A 26,034-nucleotide genomic window follows, 5' to 3' on the forward strand; every position below is an offset into this window, starting at 1 on the left:
GCAACCGGGTGAGCGCGCGTTTCCGCCGCGAAAGGGCAGCGAAGGGGCGCGGGGCTTGGAGATGCCCGGCGGCTCTCCGGGTTCCTCGGAGTCGCGGCCGCCGGAGTCGCGCGGAGACATGAGTGACACCGGAGGCGACCGCACGCGCCTTAGGCGCTACCCTAGGCTTCCGGTGTGGGTGGTGGAGGATCACCAGGAGGTGAGCGGGCAGCGGAAGCCCCCGAGCCCTGACAGGAGGGATTCGAACCCGCGGCAGCCTGCAGAGGCTTAACCAGCCCCTGAGGCTGGCTGCCCGGTCTCCTGACTACTGTTTGTGCAGTTTGATAAGAGGGTTGGCCAAGAACCTGAACCCTCAGCTGTGAAATGGGCACCATAACCGTAGATCCTATCAGAGGGCGGTTACCGAGGACATTAAGTCCTCGGCGTTGGTGAACGTTTTATGGCACTGCAGTTGTAGCGTGTGTACGGTACGCAGACTTCTGGTAGACGGCCAGCAAGAGGTCCGTGGGTTTGGGAGCTTTGTTTACAGGACCCGTGGAGGGTCTCGGGACATAAAACAAGATGGGTCAAGAGTGAAGCTCGGTGGCACGGTGTTTGCCACGGACCTTGGGTTCAACCCCTCGCCCAGGAAAAAGTGGGGGGAGGGGACTTACTGATGGAAAAAGATGAAGGCGGTAAAGAAAGTTGATTCCTGAGACAAAGTCGACTTTGGGTTGGTCAGGGCTTTCGAAGTTAGGAGGAAACCTGGGCATATAGCGTGTAAGAGGAGAACATGAGTCATCCAGCCTAGCTCCGTCCTAAAAGGACAGAAAATGACCTAAAAGAAAAAAATAGAGTACTTGGAACACGGATAATGATAGAGTGAGTGGTTCTGAGCAGTTGGGTAATAAAGACGGAGATTTTCATCAGAACCATCTAGAGTAAAGAAATTTTGTATTTTTCCACTTTTTAACAACTTGATGCACTTCAAATTTGTGCAGTGATTGATTGATAATTGATTGATTGATTTTGAGTCTGCAACTTGACAGTGTGCAATTCTCAATGTGTATGTCTCTGTTACAGGTTCTGCCTTTCATATACCGGGCCATAGGTTCGAAGCATCTTCCTGCTAGTAATATCAGCTTTTTACATTTTGACTCACATCCAGACCTCCTTATTCCTGTGAATATGCCAGCAGACACTGTGTTTGATAAGGAAGCACTTTTTGGGTAACATGACTTTTTTTAAAAATCATTTTATGTATTTGAAACATAGCATGTAGCAGATGATAAAATATAGACTTTTGCTACACTCATGTGTGTGGGGTTTTTTATTTGTTTGCCTTTTTATTTTGGGTTTGTCTTTTGTTTGTTTGTTTGTTTGTTTTGGGGGTATTGTTTTGTTTTTCAAGACAGGGTTTCTCTGTGTAGCTTTGGAGCCTGTCCTGGAACTTGCTCTATTGACCAGGCTGGCCTCGAACTCACAGAGATCCGCCTGGCTCTGACTCTGCTAGGATTAAAGACAGGCAGTCACAACTGCCCATCACCTTTTTTATTTTGTTTAAGAACAAGTTTTTGACAAACTGAAAGAGCCAAAACAGGGACCAGGCATGGTGGCTGATACCTGCGATCCCAGCCCTTAGAGCACTGAGGCAGGAGAATTACCGTTGGAGGACAGCCAGCGCTACATTGAATATTCTTTATGATTAAGTGTTAACTGTCAACTTGGCAGAATCTAGAATTATCTGAGAAGTGGGCACCCGGGCTTGCCTGTGGGGGATTGTCTTGATTGGATTACGAAAGGGGGGTAGACCCACCCACTGTGAGCAGTGCCCTTCCTGGCTGGGGTCCTGGTCTGTAAAAATGGAGAGAGGGAAGTGAACAGCACTTCCCTGGTCCCTGGTTCCTGTCTCAGGTTCCTGACTATGGATGTGATGTGTTCAGCTGCTTCAAAGTCTTGCTGCCTTGACCTCCTTGCCAAAACCTGCTTTTGTCAAAGTATTTTATCATAGCGACAGGAAAAGGAACTAAGACACTGGTGTGTGTGAGTGGTAATTTAGGTTTCCTGGCACTCTATCCATATCCACCTACTTGTCCCTGCCTTTGTGACATGAAAGCAGTCCTGGACGTTGTGCAAGCAAATGGCAAGAGTTGTTCCAATAAAACTTGACAAAAAAAAATTATAACAAACAGCCAAGCCAGTATTTGATGGCCTCTAATTTAGAATTTGGGATGCTGGAAGAGACTTGCGAAGTAATCTAAATAAGCTTTCCTCCCCTTTTAAAGCTTGGTAGTGGGGTCCAGAAAATAGGACTTTTCTGAAAACAGTCTCATAATCATGCATCTTCAGTTTGCCCATCCTTTCTACGATTATGTCCTTCCTACTTCGCAGTGACTTTATTTTCAGGTCACAAACCCTGTTGATTTTCAGTTTTATAAAATCGTAGAGATGGGGCTGGAGAGATGGCTCGGCAGGTAAGAGCACTTAGGCTTGCAGAGTACCCAAGTGTGGTTCCCAGCACCTGCACTGGGTGGCTCGAGACCACTTTGTGACTGCTCTGAAGGACAGCACCACCTTCTGGCCTCTGCAGGCACCTGAACTCGTGTGCACATTCTGGACACACACATAATGAAGAGTAAGAGAAATCTTAAAAAATAAAGTCAGAGGAATAGAAGTAAAGTGGATAATTCACATTCCATCCTTCAGGAAGGAGTCTATATCTTCAGATAATAGCTCCCTGAAATCCTGTCATCATCTCATGTATAAAGCGTATTACGTTCAGTCTACTATAGACCTTCTAGTTGACTTTTTCCAAAACTCCAAATCAAGGCACTAATTCCTAAAGCAATGTGGTAGTTCCACCATTCCCTCACTTCCTTTCATAGTTTAGAAATTGAAAGAGAGTGCTAAGCATGTAGTCAGACCACACATTAGTTAGAACAGTTCTTAAACTTTTTAGTATCTTGTTTCTTTTTTCTAGTTTTGTGGGGGGTTTTGTTGTTGTTTTGAGATTGGGTTTCATGTAGACCAAGCGGACTTTCAGCTTGTTTTATAGCCAAGGCCAGCCTTGAACCCCTGATCCTCTTGTCTCTACGTCCTCAGTGCAGGGACTGCATGTACATGCCACCAGGCCCAAGTTTCTGCATTCCTGTATACTCTTAAAAAATTAAGCCTTGAAAACAATGTGAATTATAGTTGTGTGTATTTACGTTACAACTAAAAATAAAATTTTCAGATATTCACTGTAAAATATTACATCATTATGTCTGCATAAACAAGTTATTTTTGTTAAAATACATTTTTAAAACTATCACATGGAATTATTTAAATCTTTTAAGATCTAATTTTTGCCTCTATAAATGACACCTGGATTCTCTGATTCTTCATTCAGTCTGTTGCTGTGTGTTGTTTTGGTTGAAGTATATCATGAAAATTCATGTTCTCATAGATGTGATTGGAAAATGGAATAGTATTTCTATCACTTAATCAGATAAGTAGTGTTGTGATGTTCTTTGATCTTCCACCAAAACTCCACAAGCTTCTGAAAGCTTAGCTGGAATGCAAAATCCAACAATCCAGCCTTGTGTCTAAATAACCTCAGTTAATTGATCTTTCAAAGAAGAAATTAACTCAAGTTACACTTCAGCCCCAGGTGTTTCTCCTCGAAGCCACCATTGTGCTTCACGTCTAAACAGAAGGAGTTCTGCTGGTTTCCTTTTTTTTTTTTTTTTTTTTTTTTTTTTTTTCGAGACAGGGTTTCTCTGTGTAGCTTTGCGCCTTTCCTGGAGCTCACTTGGTAGCCCAGGCTGGCCTCGAACTCACAAAGATCCGCCTGCCTCTGCCTCCCAAGTGCTGGGATTAAAGGCGTGCGCCACCACGCCCGGCCTGGTTTCCTTTTTTTTTAACTATACAAAATATTTTAAAATATCTAGTTGGGAGCAAGAATTAATAAAACCATGACCATTCTTCAGCAAAACTAGCTTTTGGACAGGGTAATTGCTAGTAATGTTATAATGACTGCTAATGGACCTTGCATGGCACTTAAGTTACCAATCCACCGTCATGCTGTGTATCATCATGCTGTGCACCCTCATGCTTGTGCAAATGTTTGTTCAGTTAAAGGTAATAGTATTTCCGTGAAAACCGTTTTAACCTAATAGTCTCAGGAACCTTGTCAGGGGCCATACTTGAGACCTGCTGTCTTCAAATGTTTGGGAAAAATCATTCATTAATAATTGTAATGTTTCTGATTTTTTTTCCAGAGAATTAAGTATTGAAAATTGGATTATGCCTGCAGTTTATGCTGGCCATTTTTCTCATATAATATGGCTTCATCCCACATGGGCTCAGCAAATCACAGAGGGCAAACACCACTTCTTAGTAGGCAAAGACATTTCTACCACCACAATCAGGTAATTTCTTTATTTTTGGTAAGTATAAAAGGAACTGAATTATACTTTGGATTCTTGTAATAACTTCCTAAATGCCTCCATACAGAGTTACATTAAGCCCCAGCTCCTCCAAAGAGTTCTTGAATCACCAGAAACAGATTTTTAATCCTCTTAATCCCTTTCATGTACTCTTTATATCTATTACTAGCGAAATTGTTTTGTTTTATGACATTTTCTGGAATTTAGATTCATTTTTAATTCTCTTGATCTCTTTCATGTAATCTTATTATCTATTACTAGCAAAATTGTTTTTGTGTTATGACATTTTCTGGAACTTAGATTCTGTTGCTGGCTAACTCTGTCAAGTCCTTATAGTACCTTATAGATTTATATAACCAATGGTACATTTTTTCCCCTGATCCTTCTGATATAAATATAGTGTGTTGAGTTGGACTTTTAGAATGAGCCAGGCAAGGTGAGTGGCACATATCTATAATCACAGCCCTTGAGAGGCTGAGGTAAAAGGATGCTGAAAGTTTGAAGTCAGCCTGAACTACGGAATGAGACCCTGTTTCCAAATGCAAAAATAAGGACTGCAGGTGTAGCTCGGTAGTAGAGCACTTGCCCAATGTGCCTATAGCCCTGAGTTCAATTTCCAGCACTGAAAAAACTTAAAATTTACCTGGGAGTTGTGGCACACACCTGTAATCTCAGCCCTCTGAAGGTAGAGGCAGAAAGGTCTAGGGTTCAAGGTCATCCTCAGTCACATAGTGAGCTTGAGGCCAGCTGAGGCTACATGAGACCCTGTCTCAAACAAACAAATAAATCAGTTTTTGTTTTCATTTTTAATAAGTCGGTGTCTGGATAAGTAGATTTAGGTTGTAAATTCATTGTTGTGATTTTTGGATTTAGTCTAAGTTAAATTACTGTGCCCTCTGATTTGAGCAATATGTATCAGGTTTTTTTGTATATGCTACTTAACCAATATCCTCTGTGTTGTGTTGCTACAGTGTCTGTCTTTGGAAGTAGCAGTCTGGTTCTAAATTCTCCTGGCATAGGAAGAACGTTTTAATCAATGTACACATAGCTTTCTAGGCTCTCAGTGACAATGAAAACTGTGCCCTGTAATTCTGTTTCCGTTTTGATGACAGTGTTACCTTTGGTATTACATGTTTTTGTCATTTATATGAGTGGTGTCATCTTGATGTATGAAAATTGTACTTACTATATAATTTTTAAAAAGAAATTAGACCTCAGCATAGAGCAAATATCATACGTAATATTGATCTATACAAACAAGTGAGTTCAGTGTGTTGAGTGGACCTAACAGAAGCTGTAAAAACAACAGATTTTTGTTGTCGCTGTTACTCACCAGACTCACAACAGCCCTTCTTTGGCCTCCCAAATTCGGGGGTTAAAGGTGTGAACCATCGTGCCAGCTTGATATGGATATATATGTGTGAGAGAGTTTTTCTGTTTTCTATTTTGAGATAATCCTCACTTTATGTTGCCTTGGGTAGCCTAACTCTCTATAGAGACCAGGCTGGCCTTGAACTCACAGAGATGTGTCTTCCTAGTACTGGGATTAAAGAGGTGCACCACCACACCAGGCATGGTTTTGGTTTTCTGAGACAGGGTCTTATTCTGACACAGAACATCACAGATATTTTTGGAAACTCAAAATTTAATAACAGCTTGGGGAATATTATGCTTCCCTCATGATTTAGTTAGCCTAACAAGTAAACATGTTTGAACAGTCTATTGCATGTAGGCATGAATCTGTGTTTATTTATTTGCAGGAATAGAAGCAAAGCAAAATTTGCTTACTAAGAAGAATATGAGGCTTCGGAGAGAGATGAGTTGATAAGGTTCTTACAGTGTAAGCATGAAGACCTGCATTTGATCTCAGAGCCTGCATGAAAAGGCTAGGCATGGTGGCACATGCTTCTAATGCCAGTCCTGAGGAAGCAGAGCCAGGCCGATCTGTATGACTCATAGGCCAGCCAGCATAGCCTACTAGTGAGCTCCAGACCAGCAAAAGCCTCAAGGGCTGCCACCCCGGTTGAGTAGTTTCCACATATACACATTGGCATGCATACCACACACAGACTATAAATTCAGGTTAGGATTACAGTCTTGGTCTTCATTAGGACGTTGCAGTTTTTAACAAGCTTGCACTTTTACTTTTATGTCATTCATCTGCTTTGAAGACTATCTTCTTTTTAATTTATAGCTGTAGGGGCTGCGAGTCGAGCCTCACTTGGGTGTGTGGTTAGTGTGCTTGACCCCAGACTCAACCCCCAGCACGTATGCCAGGTATGTTGGCATGTGCCCATAATGCCTGCACTCAGGAGGTGGAGACAGGAGAGTCAGTAGTTTAGGGACAGTCTAGGCTGTGTGAGACCCAGTCTCAGGTCAATTTAAAGCTATATATATTAAGTGTGGACAGGTGGGGAATAAACTGTATTATTTTCATTTAGTAGAGTATGCCGCTGAAACATGTATTTGAATTTAATGTTCTAAGTACTCACCAAGACATAGTCAAAAAGCTGCAAACATGCTGGTATCAGAAGTCTTACCTACATATTCCTATTGTCCCAGATTCTTGGGAGGCTAAGGCAAGATCACTTGAGCCCTGAAGTTGGATGCCACAATAACCACCTTAGTCACACTCTGTCTCTTTATAAAGAAAAGGAAAAACTAAAACGTCAGGGCTGCAGAGATGACTCAGCAGCGAGAGCACCTAGAGCTTTATCCAGTGACTGGAGTTGGGTCTCAGCACCCATGTCAAGACCCTCTCGAACACCTGTGTCTCCAGTTCCCTTCTGACCTCCATGGGCATCTGCACACTTAGGTACACACACACACACACACACACACACACACACACACACACACACATAGAGTGGCGGGGGAGACACTCAATAAAATAAATCTTTAAAACAGAAATCCAGAACTCATAAACTGAATTTTATATGTGGATCTTTTGAAATTGCTTTTCATGTTAAAAAAAAATACTGTGTTATATACTTTAACTGAAGCTATGAAATAGAACTTCTGTATTTAGAGAAATTATTTCTTATAATTTTTTTCTTAAGAGTTTTTTTTTTTTACATTTTTGAAGACTTATTTGTGTGTGTGTGTGTGCATTTGCCAAAGCATGCTAGAAAGGGGTTGGATACCTTGGAGCTAGGGTTGCAGGTCATTGTAAGCTCTCTCTTATAGGTGCTAAGAAATGAACTCTCGTCCCCTGGAAGGGCAGCAAGTGCTCCTAACCTACCCGCTCTCTCTCCAGCCCTTTCTTTGTTTTCTTATTTGATTAACAATTTCTTTCAGAAAAACTCTTTTTTTTTCTCTCTCTCTCCATGTGCGTGTGCGTGTGTGTGTGTGTAGACCAGGTCCCACTTTGTAGTCCAGCCTGGCCTCATCCTTGCACCAGCCCTTCTATCTTCATGTTCTATGGTCTCTGGAGTCCTCCTGGGCCAATGTGACTTCCCACCTTCATGCTCATGGATGGTCAGCATGATGGGGAGAGCACTGCTCCTGTCACAGTCACTGACCAGAACTTATGAGGTGGCCACAGCTAGCTGCAGGGTGGACTACAAAAACATGCCTAGTCTTTCCTTTGGGCAGTGGTGTGCCAGCTCAGAATGTGGAGAAGCTGTTTCTACTGAAGACCAAGTGCAAGCATTAAAGTCTCTAGTTTTTGTCAGCTGGGTCTTTCTTCTGCAGTGTCGTAGTGTGACGTGGGCTAATGTGCTCTTTCCTTACAATAGTTTTCCCGTTGATCCAGGGTCACCAGTACCGACTATTACTTCCTAAGTGACGGCCTGTTTGTACCTGAAGACCAGCTAGAGAACCAGAAACCCTTACAGTTGGACGTGGTCGTGGTAGAACCTCACAGACTCTGTAACCATCAAGAGGACAGTGACTCTGTGTCTTCTGCCAAGAAGCCCAAGCTGGCACTGGGCAGTCGAGAGAGCGCAGCCGCCGCCGCTAACGGGGACCCCTGCTCAGAAGGACTGCGAGGGGATGCAGTGACCCCACCGAGTGACCGTGCTTGCCCGGAGCCACCAGGCCCCTGTTCCTCTGGAGGCCAGCAGTGCCAGGGCACAGCCAGCACTGGGGAGATCCTGGAAGCGCTGAAGAGTGGAGATGCGTTTGTTCTAGATATTGACTTGGATTTTTTTTCTGTCAAAAATCCCTTCAAAGAAATGTTCACGCAGGTAAATGTGGTAGTTTGGAAGCATAGACCCTGAGAATGGCACGGCGTTTCTCTGGATGACAGAGAGCAACCTCTCCGCAAACATCAGATGAGAATTATCTTCGGTTTAAAGACCATGTTTCCTGCCACATATGCTTCTGTTCTCTTCCAGTCTTTTAAAATTACGTACAAACTTATCATTCCTAATTAAAAATTGCAAAATCTAAATTACTCAAAAACCCAAAACTTCCCTACGTACCGTGATGAAGTGCACCCCCTAAAGTCCCCAGATTTTCCAAAATCTGGAAAACTCTTGGAACTTGATGGAACTTCTGCTTCCAAGCATCTCAGATAAAGATATCCAACCTACATTATACTTTCTAATTTACTAGCAATATTTTTATTGGTCATTACATGAATGCATTAACTTCGGGAGGATGGCGGCTCATGCCACATCGCACATGTGGAAATCAGGACAACTTTCCAAAGTCAGTTTCAAGATCATCAGGGTTGGTGGCAGGCACCAATACCCTCTGAGCCATTTCACTGGCCCAGCTCTATTTTTAAAATAAACAAAGATAACAGGGCAAAGCGTAATGGCACATGCTTGTAATACCAGCACTTGGGAAGAAGATATAGGGATCATAAGTTCAAATCTAGCCTGGGCTATGTGAAACCTTGTCTCAGAAAGCTTCCTAGCTGTGCCATCCTGGGAAAGGTCCTTGTCTTTCTGACTTGCAATGAAGCAGTCATCCCCAGCCTGCTAAGGTGTACCTCAGCAGTAGAGCGCTAGCTTGCTCAGGGTTGTGGGTTCAATCCTCGGTGCTGCAGAGTAGGTACTTAAGTAATGAGTAAGCTCCAGCTCAGTGTTGTCATGGTCGGTGAAACACTACATTTTAGCTCTTACCTAGCACTGGGCCACGTGCAACCACTTAGAAACGGAGCTGTCCAGTTGTGTTTTTAAGAAGGAGTTTGCTTGTTTTATCTCACTTACAAAATCTAGATATGTTAGGCATCTTTCCCTTAACTCAGGGTCTGGGTCTGCCACTCTGCAGGCCAGCATTGCTTCTGTACTCCAGAGGTCTCTGTGACTAGGGAAGTAGCCACATGGTACACATGGGGAATCTTCTGTCATCGTCATTGAAGACATGTATGTCTCCCATGAACAGCTAAAGTCTGTTTGGATCTTGGGATGTGTCCATTCACCTAATGGTACATGCTTATATTAGAAATACTTTGGGGGCTGGAGAGATGGCTCCGTGGTTAAGAGCACTGACTACTCTTCCAGAGGTCCTGAGTTCAATTCCCAGCAACCACATGGTGGCTCACAACCACCTGCAATTAGATCTGGTGCCCTCTTCTGGCCAGCAGGGACACATGCAGGCAGAACACTGTATACATAATAAATAAATAAATCGGCTGGGCGGTGGTGGTGCATGCCTTTAATCCCAGCACTCAGGAGGCAGAGCCAGGCGGATCTTTGTGAGTTCGAGGCCAGCCTGGACTACAGAGGGAATTCCAGGAAAGGCGCAAAGCTACACAGAGAAACCCTGTCTCAAAAAAATAAAAAAATCAATAAATAAATAAATCTTAAAAGAAAGAGAAACTTTGATGATCTCTTAGCCTATTGGCTAATTTTTATACTATATTAGATCTGTTTTGATATTTGAAGTACACAGTGTGCCTGATTCTCCCAGACAAACGTTTGGATATTGTTGGAAGTAGGCATAATGTTGGAAACTCCTAACCTTGGGGTATTTGTTTTGTCTTACAGGATGAGTACAAAATTCTACAGGAGCTTTACCAGTTTAAAAAGCCTGATAGTAACCTCACTGAGGTAAGCCTGCACTTGACCTACCACTAAGTACTTGCTTTCATTATTAGGATGATTATCTTAAGAGAGTTTGTGTAGCTATAGCCAGCCTCAAATTCAGCCTCCTTAGTGCTGGGATTGTAAGTGTACGCCACCTTGCCTAGCTCTAAGAATATCTTGTAGCTTATTTAAATGTTCTCAGCTCTCCAGATTCTTCTTCGTGTGCATATAGATATTCACACACACACATGTGTATTCTTTTGGTGAATGCTTCGGTTAGTACAGAGAAAGTAGTTTTAGCTAACTGAACTGGTATTTCCATCATAATAGTATTTTACTTGTTTTTTAAAGGAATAACCGTAACCTCAGTTTTTCAATGTTTTTGAAGGAAGATTTGGTAGATATTGTTGATACTCGAACTCGTCAACTGGAAGATTTAGAAGCAGTTTTTGCTGATTTATGTGACGGTGATGGTGAAGAAGCTGTACAGAGATGGGCTTCAACCCCCGGGTAAGACCCCAGACCTTTTTCCTTCCCAAATCATGAGCTGTCCATCCTAGATACATTTCAAAGTTTGTCTGACCAGTTGCTCCTTAAATTCGAATCAAGGGCTAGGGAGACGGCTTACTCAGTCAAGTACTTGCCACATCGCCATGAGCCCCGAGTTCAGATCCTGCACGTCTATTTAAAAAGCCAGACATGGTTGTAATAGGGAGGCGGAGACAAGATTATCCCTGTAGCTCACTGGCCAGCCAGCCTAGCTGAATTGATGGGCATTAGAGTCAGTGAAAGACCCTGTCTCAAAAAATAACGAAGAAGACACCCAGTATTGACCACTGCCTTTGTTGAGTATTATTTATGCACTCTCTGTAGAAGGGTTAAGAGAGAGACAGGAAGATCAGCTGCATATTGAGTTACAAGCTAACCTGGGCTTTGTGAAATAGTTACTTTTTTAAAATGATGGTAAGAATAGTAATAATAATAAATTTAGTTAAAAAGATAGCCAGGAGAGTGGTGTACACCTTCAATCCCAGCACTTAGTAGGTAGAGCAAGAGGGTCTTGAATTCCAGGTCAGCCAGCGCTACATAGTGAGACCCTGTTTCAAAGTAATTTAAAGAAGATGGTATCTTTCATTTCTCAACCATCCATCATTTGAAGCATGTATCCATGGTAGAGCTCTATTTTTTAATCATTATTATTTTCTGTATACTGCTGTGGGTTGAACCCAGAGCCTTGCACATGCTTGCTAGGCAAGCACTGAGCTATATGCTCCTGTCTTAGTCAGGGTTACTGTTGCTGTGATGAAACACCATGACCAAAGCAACTTGTGGGGGAAAGGGTTTCTTCAGCTTCTGCTTCTACAACACAGTTCATCATCAAAGGACGTCAGGACAGGAACTCAAGCAGGGCAGGAACCTGGAGCAGGAGCTGATGCAGAGGCCAGGGAAGGGTGCTGCTTACTGGCTTGCTCCTCATGGCTTGCTCACTGTACTTACTTATAGAACCCAGGACCACCAGCCCAAGGATGGAACCACCCACAATGGGCTGGATTCTCCCTCACTGATCACTAATTAAGAAAATTCTCTACAGGCTTGCCTACAGCCTGATCTTATGGAGGCATTTTCTCTCTTGAGGTTCCTTCCTCTCAGATGACTTCAGCTTGTGTCAAGTTAACATAAAACTGTCTAGCACAACTCCTAACCCCAATCCATGATTTAAAATAAAAAATCGAGTATGCCATTTGTTGCCAATGCTAGTCAAGGTTATTGTGGTGTTTAATGACTGGGGTGGCTTTTTTCCAGAATGGAATCACTAGTTCCACTTGTACAGAGTTTGAAAAAACGGATGGAAGTACCAGACTATGAAATGGTAAATATTTCATATCATTGTAAAATTGATGCTTTATACAGGTAATTTTCTGGGTGAAAATTTTCTTAAATTGACTCATTTTGTTAATATTACTTATTTAAAAATTAAAGAGTGATAAAATACATACTTTTCACAAAAGATTTTTAAAAATATTTTCCAGGGGACTGGAAAGATGGCTCAGTGGTTAAGAGCACTGACTGCTTTTCCAGAGGACTTGGGTTCAATTCCCAGCTCTCACATGGTAGCTCACAGTTGTCTGTGACTCCAGTTCCAGGGGACCCAACACCAATGTCAAAACACCAATGCACATAAAATAAAAATGAATAAAATTAAATATATATTTTTTTCCCAGGAGAAAGATTTTGTTGTTGTTGTTGGTTGGTTGGGTTTTTTTTTTTTTTTTTTTTTTTTTTGAGACAGGGTTTCTCTGTGTAGTTTGGAGCCTTTCCTGGATCTTGCTCTATAGACCAGGCTGACCTCCAACTCACAGAGGTCCACCTGGCTCTACCTCCTGAGTGCTAGAATTAAAGGCATTTGCCACCACTGCCCAGAGAGAGATTCTTATTTTATTTATCTAAGAAGCAAAGGTACTCTGAATCTTGTACTGTTTTTACTATGATTTGAGACAGGGTTTCAAACACACACACACACACACACACACACACACACACACACACACACACACACACACACCCGGGATCCTCTGGCCTCCACTCACAGTTCTGATATTTCAGGCATGCACCACCAGGCCCAACTGTTACTTCCTCTTTGTTTTTTTTCTGTGCTTGTTGATAATCCAGTCTTACCTCACCATCCATAATTTAGTCTCTGGTTTCTAATTTCATCATCTACTTATTGATGTTTTTTCTATTTTCAAACAAGGTTTCACTGCATATCCCTGGCCAACCTGGAACTTGCTGAGTAGACCAGGCTGGCCTCAAACTTCCTGTGAATAAATGCTGGGAATAAAGGGGTATGCCACCACGCCTGGCCATTAGTTCTTACTGGGGCTCTTTTCCTTTCTCTGAAAATTTACCAGATCATAAAAACCAAAAGAGAAAAAAGAAAAAAACTATGTCTGGTACATTTTAAATGTTAGTTCTTTGCCACTTGTCAGTAGTGAACTGAGTGGTGAGGCAAAGACCTGTGATCATAATTTCTAACTCCTAGCACCTTAGAGTCCTTGAAGCAGATATTTTCCTTTTTGACCCAATATTTGAGAATATGTAAAGCTTTAAAAGTTCAAGTGAGGGCTGGAGAGATGGCTCAGAGGTTAAGAGCACTGACTGCTCTCCCAGAGGTCCTGAGTTCAATTCCCAGCAACCACATGGTGGCTCACAACCACTTGTAATGAGATCTGGTGCCCTCTTCTGGCCTGCAGGGACACATGCAGGCAGAACACTGTATACATAATAAATAAAATAAATCATTAAAAAAAAAAAGTTCAAGTGAAGCCAGGAAAGGCTTCACTATAGTCTGCACACTCTGAGAGTGGAGGCTACAGTAGCATGTTCTGGGCTAGCCTGGACTACATGCTTCCTTCAAAGCCAGTCTGGGCCACAAAGCAGTGCAGTTCAGGTGCGTTCCTCAGATTGTTAAGATGCCACAGCTGAGACTCCAAGTCCCTGCCTCTGAGTCTGCTGCTTCTGTCTCATCAGTGAGGTGTTTTTGGTTTTCTTTGGTTGTGGAATGCTGTCATGCCACTTTATTGGAGCTGATGTTTACTAACTTAATCTTCACTTATGAAATATAAATAAATAAATAAGTAAATAAATAAATAAGTGGCAGCATGGTTAATGCTTGCTAAGCCAAGGCTTACTCTTCTCTGAAAACGGTGTTTGTTAAAAATAGCACATGTTGGGGCTGGAGAGATGACTCAGTGCTTAACAGCACAGGCTGCTCTTTCAGAGGACCCAGGTTCAGTTGCCAGCCCCCACATGACCACTCACAACCATCTGCAACTCCCGTTCCAGGGGATCTGATGCCCTCTGGCCTCTGCAGGTACTGCCCACATGTGGTGCACATACATGCATGCAGGTAAAACACCCTTACACATAACCTAAAAAAAGAAAAGAATGGTAGGTGCATGGTACTCAGGGCTTGAAAATGTTGATGCAGTTAAATGCCTGAAGCATTCCTTGATTGTTCTCTCTCTCTCTCTCTCTCTCTCTCTCTCTCTCTCTCTCTCTCTCTCTCTCTCTCATCACAATGCACACGCAGCAGTCAGACTATAGAATTGGTTCTCCTCCTGCTTTTACATGGGTTCTTGAGATTGAACTGAGGTCCAGGCTTTTCGTGGCGAATGCTTCCATCGGTGGAGCCCACTGTCCCCATCAGCCTTTGTTTTTGAGACGAGGTCTCCCTGAATGTGAAGCTCCCCGTTCAGCTTGGCTCGCTGGCCAGTGAGCTTTAAGGCTCTCCCTGTCTCCTCCCTGCCCACTCTCCCAAGAGTCTTCTGAAGTCACTGAAGTCTTACAGTGCCATTTAGAGTCTTTTTGAGTGGTGGGTCTGGATCCTGTGCTTTACATGCTAGGCGCTAGGCATACTCTCTGCCATCAAGACACAGATCTGGCTCCCGGTGTCATTTTTTCCTTATCTTCAGGTTCACCAGGCTGGGCTAACCTGCGATTATTCCGAACTCCCTCATCACATCAGCACAGAAGAAGAAATTGAGGGTCTTATTCAGTCTGTGTATTCTTTACTGAAAAGTCTTCCAAAGCCTACTCTTGTGACAATTGCAAGGTAAGTGTGATTGGCTGAATGACGGCCCGTCACAGACGTCCGTGTCCTGCTCTCTGGAACCTCTGCACAGCAGTAGGGACCCTGCAGTGTGAAGAATGGAAGGGTTTGGAAGGGGTTCTCCTCGGTTCTGTCATAGTTCTCCTCCTCAGAGGGGGTCTGAACTCTGAATCAGGAGAGAAGGTTTGGAAGGTGCGTACTGCCAGCTTGGGAGATAGAGAGTGGGTCTCCTGTTCTCAGCAAGGAATGCAGGCAGCGTCTAGATGCTAGTAAAGGGGAGAGAGCAGAACTCTCCTAAAGCTGTGGGCCTTAAAACTCCTCCCCACCCCACACGTACACACAGAAGAGATCGCTAAGCAGGTAAGAGCATTTGCGGCTCTTTCGGAGGATCTGAGTTCTGTTCTCAGCACCCAACATCAGGTCACTCACAACCACAACTCCAATTCTAGGGTACCCAATGCCCTATTCTAGACTCTGTGGACGCCCACACACATGGGCACACATTCACACAACACAAACACATAAAAGTAAATTTTAAGGAAAAGAATTCCCTTACCCTAAGATGAAACTTTGTCACCTCCATGGGGCTGGTGAGCTTTTAAAAGCATGTAGGGCATGATCTGGGGAGATGGCATGCCATGCAAGTATGAGGGCCTGAGTTCAGCCATGGTAGCATCTGCTTGGCACACACACTTGAGAGGCAAAGGCAGGAAGGTTACAGGGAGCCTGAGACCAGCCTGGTCTATAAAACTAGTTCAAGACCGTCCAGGTCTGCGTTGCAGCATCCTGTCTCAAAACAAAACTACAGAAAGTTGGTAATTGTACCTGTCCTATAGAATAGCTTTTTAAAAATAATAATAAAGAACAATTCTTGTAAAGCACCCGCATGTCTCTTCACTGGCAGTAGCACACACAGGCTGTTCCTCCGCACAGAATGACTTTATCATGCTCACATAGCCTTCCTCTTTTTCTCTTGGCTCCAGGTCAAGTCTGGATGATTACTGTCCTCCTGAACAAGTTGACACCATTCAGGAAAAGGTCCTCAGTGTGCTGCACTCGCTCTATGGGACCCTGGACACTCACCTGGTGTATTCAGAAGAGTCTCCACCATGTTGAGAACACAGAGCACTAGGCACCTATGCATTTTGTTAAAGTCACGGGGCCTTTGTTTGTGAGTCTTCCAGAGTACACTTTTACTTTTTGGCTTTTCGAGACAAGGTTTCTTTGAGTATCCTTGGCTGTCCTGCAACTAGTTCTGTAGACCAGGCTAGACTCAAACTCACAGAGATCCTCTTGCCTCTGCCTCCCAAATGCTGGGATTAAAGGCATGTGCTGCCACCACCCAGCCAGAGTACACCTTTTATGTTAACTTTCAGTTGATATCAGTCAGATATTTTGAATCTCAAGCAAATAATCTGTTGTTGAAAATGGCAATTGGGGTAGAGGTAAGGGATGTCTGTTTGATTTGATTTTATTGATTTTCATCAAATCTGTTAACCCCAGTTGATGGGGACTGTTGGCTGTCTTTATCACAATTTGATATTGTAAGAGATTGTTTTCTTTTCCCCTTTGGATTATATGAGATTTATTTATTTATTCATTCATCTGATGTGTATTTAGCATGTCACTGTACCAGACACTGCCCTTCTGGGGGAGACACATGAGAAGCAAATAATGGGCTGGGAACAGTTTCAGGAAAAAAGAGAGAACCACAAATGTGTCTCGGGCGTGCAGTTAGTTCTCAGGTACCCTGGCCTTGTAGGAAAGTAACATTCTCAAAAGTGATGCAAAGACATCCTTGCCAGTTCATGAAAATGTTACAGCAAAGCTGCCTGTCTAAGGATGTTGGAATTGTGCCCACGCTTTGACTAAATGTTCTCGAGCATTGTTTTTGTGTAAGAGGTCTGCTTGAGTAAACCTGACCAAACAGAATTTCTCTTTTTGTTGTTGCTTGTAGGTTTTTGTTTGTTTGTTTTTGTTTTTGTTTGTTTTGTTTTGTTTTGTTTTTGGTTGGTTTTTCGAGGCAGGGTTTCTCTGTGTAGCCCTGGCTGTCCTGGAACTCACTCAGTAGACTAGGCTAGCCTCTAACTTGAGAACTACCTGCCTCTATCTCCTGAGTACTAGGGTTAAAGGCGTGCACCACCACTGCTGGCTGCCTGTAGTTTTTGGTGCTTGGAAAGGCTTTGGGAGTTACTGCCTTCAGGTGGTCACTGTGGGCCTCAGCTGGCATTCTGTCACTGAGTGTCACTCTATTGGCAATCAGGGTCAAGGGGCTTTAAAGTTGCTAAGCAGTTAAGAGCACTTGCTGCTCTTGCAGAGGACTAGAGTTCAGTTCCCAGCACCCACATGGCAGCTCACAACCTCTTGTGACCCCAGACCTAGAGGCTACACTCTCTTGTGGCCTCCCAGCACCACACACATGGCTACATACCCACACATACACACATAAATAAAAATAAATCTTAGCCGGGCGGTGGTGGCGCACTCCTTTAATCCCAGCACTCAGGAGGCAGAGCCAGGTGGATCTCTGTGAGTTCGAGGCCAGCCTGGGCTACCAAGTGAGTCCCAGGAAAGGCACAAAGCTACACAGAGAAACCCTGTCTCGAAAAACCAAAATAAATAAATAAATAAATAAATAAATAAATAAATAAATAAAATCTTTTAAAAATCAAGGTCAACCATTTTTTCTGATAAACCAACTCTTTAAGGAAAAAGTAGGAAAGTTATATCTTTGTGACCTGACATAACTACCCAAGGACATAGCAGCCTTCCACCAGCCTCCTCCTTATGTGACTGAACATAGTGGGTCCTCCCTTAGATGATTGCAAAGACGAGACTAGTGATAAAAGTGAAGAACCGTTGTTTGAACAGTGAGGAGAGCACTAGGAATGTTCCCTGATAGTGTCTCTCCCCAAATAAAGAAAGAAGGGAATTGTATTGGGGAGACTCGTGCAAGTTTTTCCTGGAAAGACCCATCACTGCATATAGAAGAGAATGTTTTTCTGCTGTATGCATTTGGAGATCATGCTTTACGTATTTAAAAAGTTTGCCCTTAGCAACCCAGAAGAGTGGCTAGGCTGTTTGGGCTGCACTAAACTTGGGGGGAGGGGAAATGTGCTTTAAGGGGTGTAGCATCTCCCCCCTCTGCCTCTGCAGACGCCAGTGTCTAACCCTGAGTTCCCACCTCGCCAACCACAAATGAGACACTCTTGATCACGGAAGTTATTTTCTCAGTTGGCCTTTTTTGCACACTTTGCTACACTTTTGTTCTGTTGTTACTTTTAACTGCTTAATTCCTTTTCCTTTAAAAGGTAACATGGTGTGTAAAGAAAAAAGCTCAACCTCTGTAATTCCTGCTCAGCATAGCAGTTGTTTCATTTGTGCAGATCAGTTTCAGCCCTCATCTGCACGTGTTCCTCTAGAGTGTGTAGCCAGAATCACAGTTACTTGGATGCAGCTAGAACTCCAGGACACGTGACCATTGTCATTCGGTACATGGAAGCGTATTCGGTTTTTATAGTAGCCATATTGTCCTTTGGCGAATTCTCTTGACACTTTGAAAGCTTGTTTGTATTGTGTAAGCAGAGCTAACTGAGTTAGCCTTCCATTTTGATACATTATGTACCCAAAAGGTTTATGTTCATACAAATTTAGAACTGTAAAATTGTGCTAGTTTTTAAATTTTGAAACCTTTCTGTTAGAGTTCTGTAAATAGGCATTACTTTAATGAATAAATTATTCTGTGTGCTAAATGAAATTAAATGATATGTTTGGAAATTGTAAGGCTTTTATGTTAAACTGTAGCACAAATTATTCTTGATGTCAGTCTGTTGACTTCACTGGATTTTAGCTATGTTTTGTTTTAAATTTTTGTTGTGGTTGGGAAGGTTGTTATTATTTATTATGATTCAAACAAACACTGATGTAATTCATTTTTAACCTGCGTTGGATAAAAGTTGTGGTATCCACCTGTAATCTCAATACCCAAGCTAAAGCAGGACGATTCCTGTGAGTTCAAAGCCAGCCTAGGCTACATAGACTTATCTCAATAGAGAACAAAACAATCCATTTCCTTTATAGAAATGCTGGTGTTTGAGGTGTTCCCCTAGCAGGCTCTCTGCCGCCCTGTGTTCTGTCCTACTTGTAGACTAAAGCCCAGTTAGTAAAGTATGAATCTGCACAATCCAGACAGGAAGATATTTAGCATCCTTCATTTGTGTTTCAAATGCAGGAGGGAATATATACACAAATAGCCATCTCTCTAGCCCCGGAATCCTGAGTTTTGAAGCAATATTGAATCCTCACAAAAGTTCTATGAATAATGATTCTCAACACTAGAGCTCTTTATTCAAAAAAAGAGGTATTTTCCCATAAGGAAAGAAGTTACTAGAGGTTTAAATAGTTATCCATAATTTAAAAGTTTTCTATTATAATCAGTATAAGCATCTATTGACTGACATTTTAAAAATTTATTATTGGGTGGTGGTGGTGCACGCCTTTAATCCCAGCAGCACTCAGGCAGAGCTAGGCGGATCTCTGTGAGTTCAAGGCCAACCTGGTCTATGGAGCGAGATCCATGACAGGCACCAAAACTAAACAGAGAAACCCTGTCTAGAAAAAGACAAAGAAAAAATTCTTTAGCTGGAAGGTGGTGGTGCACGCCTTTAATCCCAGCACTCGGGGAGGCAGAGCCAGGCGGATCTCTGAGTTTGAGGCCAGCCTGGTCTACAAAGTGAGTTGCAGGAAAGGCACAAAGCTACACAGAGAAACCCTGTCTCAGAAAACATATATATACATATATATATAATTACCTCAGTGTTTTATATGTTTTGCCTGTATGTATGGGGATCAGAAGAGAGTGTTGAATCCCCTGGAACTGAAGTAACAGGCAGTTATGAGCCTCCATGTGGGTTCTGGGAATCAAGCTCAGGTCCTGTGGAAGAGTATCCAGTGCTCTTAAGTACTGAGCCATCTTTTCAACACCCTAATATTTTCATTTCTATTTAAAATTTTTTTTCATACAATGTAGTTTGTGTATGACTTCTCCCAGATCTTCTCTCCCTACCCACTCCATGTTCTTTCTCTCGGAGGAAAAAAAAAAAACCTAACCAGAAAAAAAACATGGCGTCCATTTTGTGTAGGCTAACTGCTCCTGGAATGAGACTTGCCCTAGAGTGGATGACATACCCAGTAACACACCACTGGAGAAAATATCAGTTGTAAATAGTTTCTTGGTTACAGGTAGGGCTTTGTGTCCACATCCTCTTCTCAGTGCTGGGATTTTGTCTGGTTTTAACCTTTGCAGGTCTTGTGCATTGCTGTCACAGCCTCTGTAGTTCATATGTGTATCAGTCCTCTTATTTCTGGAAGATACTATTGCCTTGGAGTCATCCACCACCTCTGGCTCTTACAATCTTTCTACCTCTTCTTCCACATAGATCTCTACATCTTGAGAGGAGGGATTTGATGAAGACATTTGATTTAGGGCTGAGTGCTCCAAAGTCTTTAACTCTCTGCACATTGCCCAGTTGTGGGTTTCTGTGTTAATCACCATCTACTGCAAAAAGAAGCTTCTCTGATGAGGGTTGAGCAATGCTCTGATCTATGGGTGTGGAAATATGTCCTTAGGAGTCATTTTATTGCTGTCCTTTAGCAGAATAATAGTAGTAGGTTTTCTCCTAGGCCTGTGATCTATTTAATCCCAGGTATTTTTCCCTTTCCGCAGGGTCAAAATATGTCTTCCATCTCATGGAGTGAGTCTTAAATCCAGTCAAACGTGGTTGCTTACTCCCATAACATCTGTGCCACTATTACATCAGTATATCTTGCAATATATAAGGTCTTTGTTGTAGCTTGCAGGGTTTGTAGCTGGTTGATGCTGATGACTACTTTTCTCCTCCAGCATGCAAAGTACCTTACAGCACTATGAACACTGGTCATTGGGGATGAAGCTTCTAGTTAGGCACCAGCCTGATTTCTCAGTGTTTGATGGCATAAGAAGTTGTGTCTTCAGCAACAGGGCCTTACCATTCAGTTCTGGACAGTAAACAATAGCCTTGGCAATTGCCTGTGATGTTTAGGGAAATGTCCATGTAGCCCAGCCCGCTAACGTTTTTATCTTACACTTGGGTAGTCACAGATGGTTGGGTCGTTTGTGAGCTGTCCTCTTACGAATAAGACCTGATGAGAACTGTGTTCCAAATGCTGGGTAAGCATAACTTACAAATATGCACAGCTTGGATTGTTGCCTAAAATTTTGCAATCTAACATTTGACATGATTTCCCAAGAACCGTGTGTATGGATTTAGAGTCCTAAAAATATCCTGCTTTGGGCGAGCTTTGCTGACGATTGAAGGATTGACGTCTCCCCCACTTGTGGTTATTTCCTTCCACTTCGAAGTACAGCTGTAGTCTTGCTCTTCCCTGCTACTCCTTCCTGGGCCAAAAGAGTGAACGAAGGAGCATCAGGATCTTTTCTTATAGAAGGATTTGTTCTGCTCTCCTCATCCACTGTTGCTAGTGTTTGAAGGTAGACCACAGGAAAGTGGTTCACAGTGGGACCGCTGGATGACCAAGTCAACCTTGAGGAGGCTGTTGCTCAGAGATGGAATCCTGCTCCTTGCTAGCTGCCGTATTGGTGATGGTGCTACAGTTATTTAGAAAATTAGGAGAGAAAGGTGATGTCTTTGGGGCTTCTTCAAATTCCAATATAACATCTGCTTGTAAAATAGTTTATTAAACATTTTCTGCTTTATAAAATTGCTAGGAAAGTTTATAAATTCAGCAGCCTTTTGAAATTCTGATAAAAAAGGAGATTATCTAAATTAGGTCTTTTTAGTTGCTACATGGCATAGAGCTTTTTAAGCTCTTCCTGGTTTATTCCGCTTTTGAGTATTAATAGACTAGTAATTTGACTTTTTTCTGGCATCATGCTGAGACAGGCAATATGGCACCTTAGGAAGATTCCCAGATAAATAGCATGTAGTCATAAAATGTCAGCATATAGGATGTTATAATTCAAAGCAAGGTACCCACCAATTAAACTTCATTGCAGCCTACCTAAATAGAATTTTACAAGCCTATTAAATAATGTAAATGAAGATATGACTCTAGAAAGATACATTATACTAAAATAAAAAATTCAGGTAGCCACACATTGGCACATGTCTGTAACCCCAACAGCTGAAAAGTAGAGGCAGACCAAACACCATGTATTTAAAGTTAGCCTGGTCTGTATATAACAAGTTCCAGGACAGCCAGAACTACATAACAACACTCTATCAAAACTAAAAAGGTAACTGATACCGAGGGTCAAAGACAAAGTTGCAGCCCACTGGAGCTCTGTTCATGCTCCAGTTCTGGCCTGCTCTTTCAGGGATCTTAGGCAGGTGTCTGCTTCCCTCCTGAGAAGGTCAGCGGCCTCCTCTACACAGCCCACACCCGTTCCCCACTACAAGTGGCCAGAAAGGAGTTCAAGATCATTGCTACCCCCCAGATAGCCACCAGATTGGTTAGATCAGAGGCTAACAATTGGGAATGGTGGTTGGTTTGCCAGGAATCCTTTTCTCAAGTAGCAGTTCTTCTGTGCCATTCTGAGCTTCATGCTATCCAAGCCTGATAACTTGAGTTCAATCCTGAGAAGAAAAGAACAATACCGCAAATATCACCATATCTGTTTCTAACTTCTACTACTGAGCCATAGTAACAAATGCAGTATAGTACTGGCACAAAGCAACACATAGATCAGTGGACTAAGACAGAGGATCCAGATAGAGACCAACACAGTTACAGCCACCCAATTTTTGACAGATGCCGGAAATATGAAGACAAGACATCCTCTTCAACAAATGGTGCTGGCAAAACTGGTTATCCACATGTAGAATGAAACTAGATTGCCTTGCCAAAAAAAAAAAAAAAAATCAGCTCCAAATGGATCAAAGGTCTTAACAGAATACATGAAACTACTAGAAGATTAACTATAGAAATACTTCAAGATATTGCCATAGGCAAAGACTTAGTAAATGGGCTCCAGTCATCGAGGAACTAATGCTAAACAATTGACAAATGGCGTTTCATGAAACCAGAAAGCAAAACAGCAAAAGAAACAGCTGAGTGGAGAGTTGTCTTACAGAATGGGAGGGCAGCTGTGTTAGCTGTATGTCTAAGAGGATTTATAGCTAGAATATACAAGGACTCAAACAACAAGAAACCCAATAACCCAATCAATAAATGGGGTCATGAACAAATGGTCCTTGAAAGGTAAGTTCAAATGGCCAATTAACGCATGAAAGACATGTTCAATGTCACCAGACGTCAGAAAATGAAAGTTACACTACATTTTTTCTTAATTCTCTAGTAAGGTATAAATCACAAAATATCGTGTTCTCAGTTCAAGGACATGAATGCAGAAAACCACAGAATGTTGCAGCTGAAAGAAATCTTAGAAATTTTCTCTTCAACTCCCTTTTTTCAGAAGAAGAAATTGTGATCCAAGAAGACTAGGATTTGCTCAAGGCCATAGTCACTCAATAACAGGTCAAAGGTCAAATGTCATTCTGACACTAACACTAGGGTCTCCAGAAACCCTCTCCAGAGTTCTGTTGTGTTGTTTGGCCTGTTTAAAAGAAATTTCCCAGCCATGCATGGTGGCACATGCCTTTAATCCCAGTACTTGGGAGGCAGAAGCTGGTAGCTCTCTGAGTTCAAGACCAGTCTGGTCTACAGACCAAGTTCTAGGACAGTCAAGCCCTACACAGAGAAACCTTGTCTTGGGGGGTGGGGGAGAAAAGAAAAAAATCTCCCAAGCCGAGTATGGTGGTGCCTGCCTATAACTTCAGTGCTGAGGTGGTTAAGGATGAGTTTGAGGTTTCCTGAGCTACACAAGACCCTGTCTAATGGAGAAGAGAGGGACATGCAAAGAGAAGACCCTTTTTTCTGTTAATGACACTGTGTCTCACAAACCCAGGAACAAAGAGAAGAGAGTTACATTGCATCAACAGTCCATCTCACCTACAATCAGAACAGTCAGTCTTCAAGAAAACAAGTGTTAGCAGGGCGGTGGTGGCGCACGCCTTTAATCTCAGCCCTTGGGAGGCAGAGGCAGGTGGATTTCTGTGAGTTCGAGGCCAGCCTGGCCTATAGAGCGAATTCCAGGACTGTTACACAGAAAACCCTGTCTCAAAAAACCAAAAGAAGGAAAAGGAAGAGAAGACAAGTACTGTGACACACGTCTATAATCCCGGCACTTGGGAGGTGAAAGCAGGGAGATTCGGAGTTCATGACCAGCCCCAACTACAATAGCAGGTTTGAATCCACCTTCAGCTACATGAGTTTCTGTCTACATAGCAAATGCTGGCAAATGGGGATGAAACAAACTTTATGCACTCTTGGTAATAATGTAAACTAGGCCATAATATAAACAGAGCCGGAATAGAAGTATGAAAACTAGAAACTGGGCGAAATATACAAGGAAACATTTTTAGCTAGATAGAAAAAGAGCTCTTGGCCAGGTGAGCATGGAAGGTGGCATGTCTAGAGAGCATGGAAGCTGAGTATCACTCTTCCTATACTTCATCCTGGGTGCCTTTTCATTTGTATGCTAAACCAGTAAACGTGCCTTCGAATTTGGAATATTATCTTTCATGGAGTATGCAACAACCTCCAAATCATCTCTAAATTTGTTTAAATTTGATTACTCTGTGTGTGTGTGTGTGTGTGTGTGTGTGTGTGTGTGTGTGTGTGTGTGTGTGTGTGTGACATGCCTGTGTGAGTGTAGATATACACATGCCACGGCATGTGTGTGGAGGTCAGAGGACAGACAGATTTAGACATTGGGATTTGGGGGATCAAACTTGGGCTTTTAGGCTTTCCTAGCAAACCCTTTCCTAATGAGCCATCTTTCTGGCCCTCTGTTGCCTCATACCAAAGGGAAAGGGAGTATCAGATGTCAACCGGATGGGTGAGAAAAAGAATACAAGCCTAATTCTTACAGTAGCAGTACAAGAAGATAAAACAAGAAGATAAAAGCCTCCGCGCCATCACATCAACATCACATACACTGTCAAACCAAAGAGGAAACCGTAGACTGGCAAGGAGCCCGTTCACTGCAAACGTGGTGTTGTTCCAGCCCCCAGCCTCCATGTTCATAGGAGGTGCCAAGCACAGACCCAGGTTATGGCATCCCTTGCAGGTAACTTTAAACGATGAAAGTGATGCCTCAGAGCTGAGGACCAGTGCCTACACTATCACTTGGAAGGTGGACACAGGAAGATCGGCCAGCTCATGGGTACAGTGCTTGCCTTGCAGACACGAGGACCTGTGTTCAATCCCAAAAACCCATGTGGAAATGCAGGTGTGGTGACACTTTGTAATCCCTGTGCTGGAGAGTTTCAGACAAATAGCTTAAAGCCTACTTGGCAAGGTCCAGACCAGTGACAGGTGAATAGCACCTGAGGAACAACGCCTGAAGTCTTCTGGCTTACAGACACACGTACACACACACACACACACACACACACACAGGAGGATATAACTCAGTGGTCGAGCACTTAACCTAGCACATGCAAAGTACAGGGTGCAATCCCCAGTAATGCAAATTACATACATACATACATACACACACACATAAGGCTGAGGAGATGATTCAACTGGTAAAGCCCTTTCCACACAGATGTGAGGATTCAAGTTTGGAGCTCCATACTTCACATAAATGACAGATGAGTGTGGCAGCCCACCTGCCATTCCAAACCACAGGAAGTGGGGGTATGGAACCCCCAGAAGCTGGCTAGCTAGACTAGCCTACATGGCAGGCTCTGAGTCCCAGGAGAGATCCTGTCCTGTGGTTACATGTCTGATGTAAAGGGTTTAGGGCTTAGATGGCTCTGTCTTTCCAACTTCGCTGCCTGCAACACAGTTCTCTCTCAGCCTGGTTCCGTGCCTTGTGTGTAGATATCCCACAGCTCTGGCAACTTGAACATCTTGGGGGCTCTAATCCAATCCAGGCTTCACTTTCACAGCTTCACATAATGGCCTCTCAAGA

At 42.9% G+C, this 26,034-nt stretch overlaps 1 protein-coding gene across 1 annotated transcript; it reads left to right on the top strand.

Moving 5' to 3' along the window:
• The first annotated feature begins 7 nt into the window (after positions 1 to 7).
• Positions 8 to 16,932, top strand: C15H5orf22 (chromosome 15 C5orf22 homolog). Its single transcript, XM_006976111.4, has 9 exons — positions 8 to 199; positions 1,063 to 1,208; positions 4,242 to 4,391; positions 8,164 to 8,596; positions 10,349 to 10,411; positions 10,776 to 10,897; positions 12,191 to 12,257; positions 14,860 to 14,999; positions 15,980 to 16,932. Exons 1-9 carry the CDS (start codon positions 62 to 64, stop codon positions 16,110 to 16,112), a joined length of 1,392 nt encoding a protein of 463 aa, XP_006976173.1. The 5' UTR covers positions 8 to 61; the 3' UTR covers positions 16,113 to 16,932.
• Positions 16,933 to 26,034: the final 9,102 nt, after the last annotated feature.

The sequence above is a fragment of the Peromyscus maniculatus genome, chromosome 15 (assembly GCF_049852395.1).
Source record: "Peromyscus maniculatus bairdii isolate BWxNUB_F1_BW_parent chromosome 15, HU_Pman_BW_mat_3.1, whole genome shotgun sequence".
Lineage (NCBI taxonomy): Eukaryota > Metazoa > Chordata > Mammalia > Rodentia > Cricetidae > Peromyscus > Peromyscus maniculatus.

What these genes read in the sequence shown, in the direction of transcription:
- C15H5orf22 (XM_006976111.4), top strand. Translation starts at nt 62, where the DNA reads ATGCCCGGCGGCTCTCCGGGTTCCTCGGAGTCGCGGCCGCCGGAGTCG. An exon ending in ATTTCTACCACCACAATCAG is followed by an intron (nt 4,392 to 8,163) that starts GTAATTTCTTTA and finishes CCGTTGATCCAG; the next exon opens with GGTCACCAGTACCGACTATT. An exon ending in TCAAAGAAATGTTCACGCAG is followed by an intron (nt 8,597 to 10,348) that starts GTAAATGTGGTA and finishes TTTGTCTTACAG; the next exon opens with GATGAGTACAAAATTCTACA.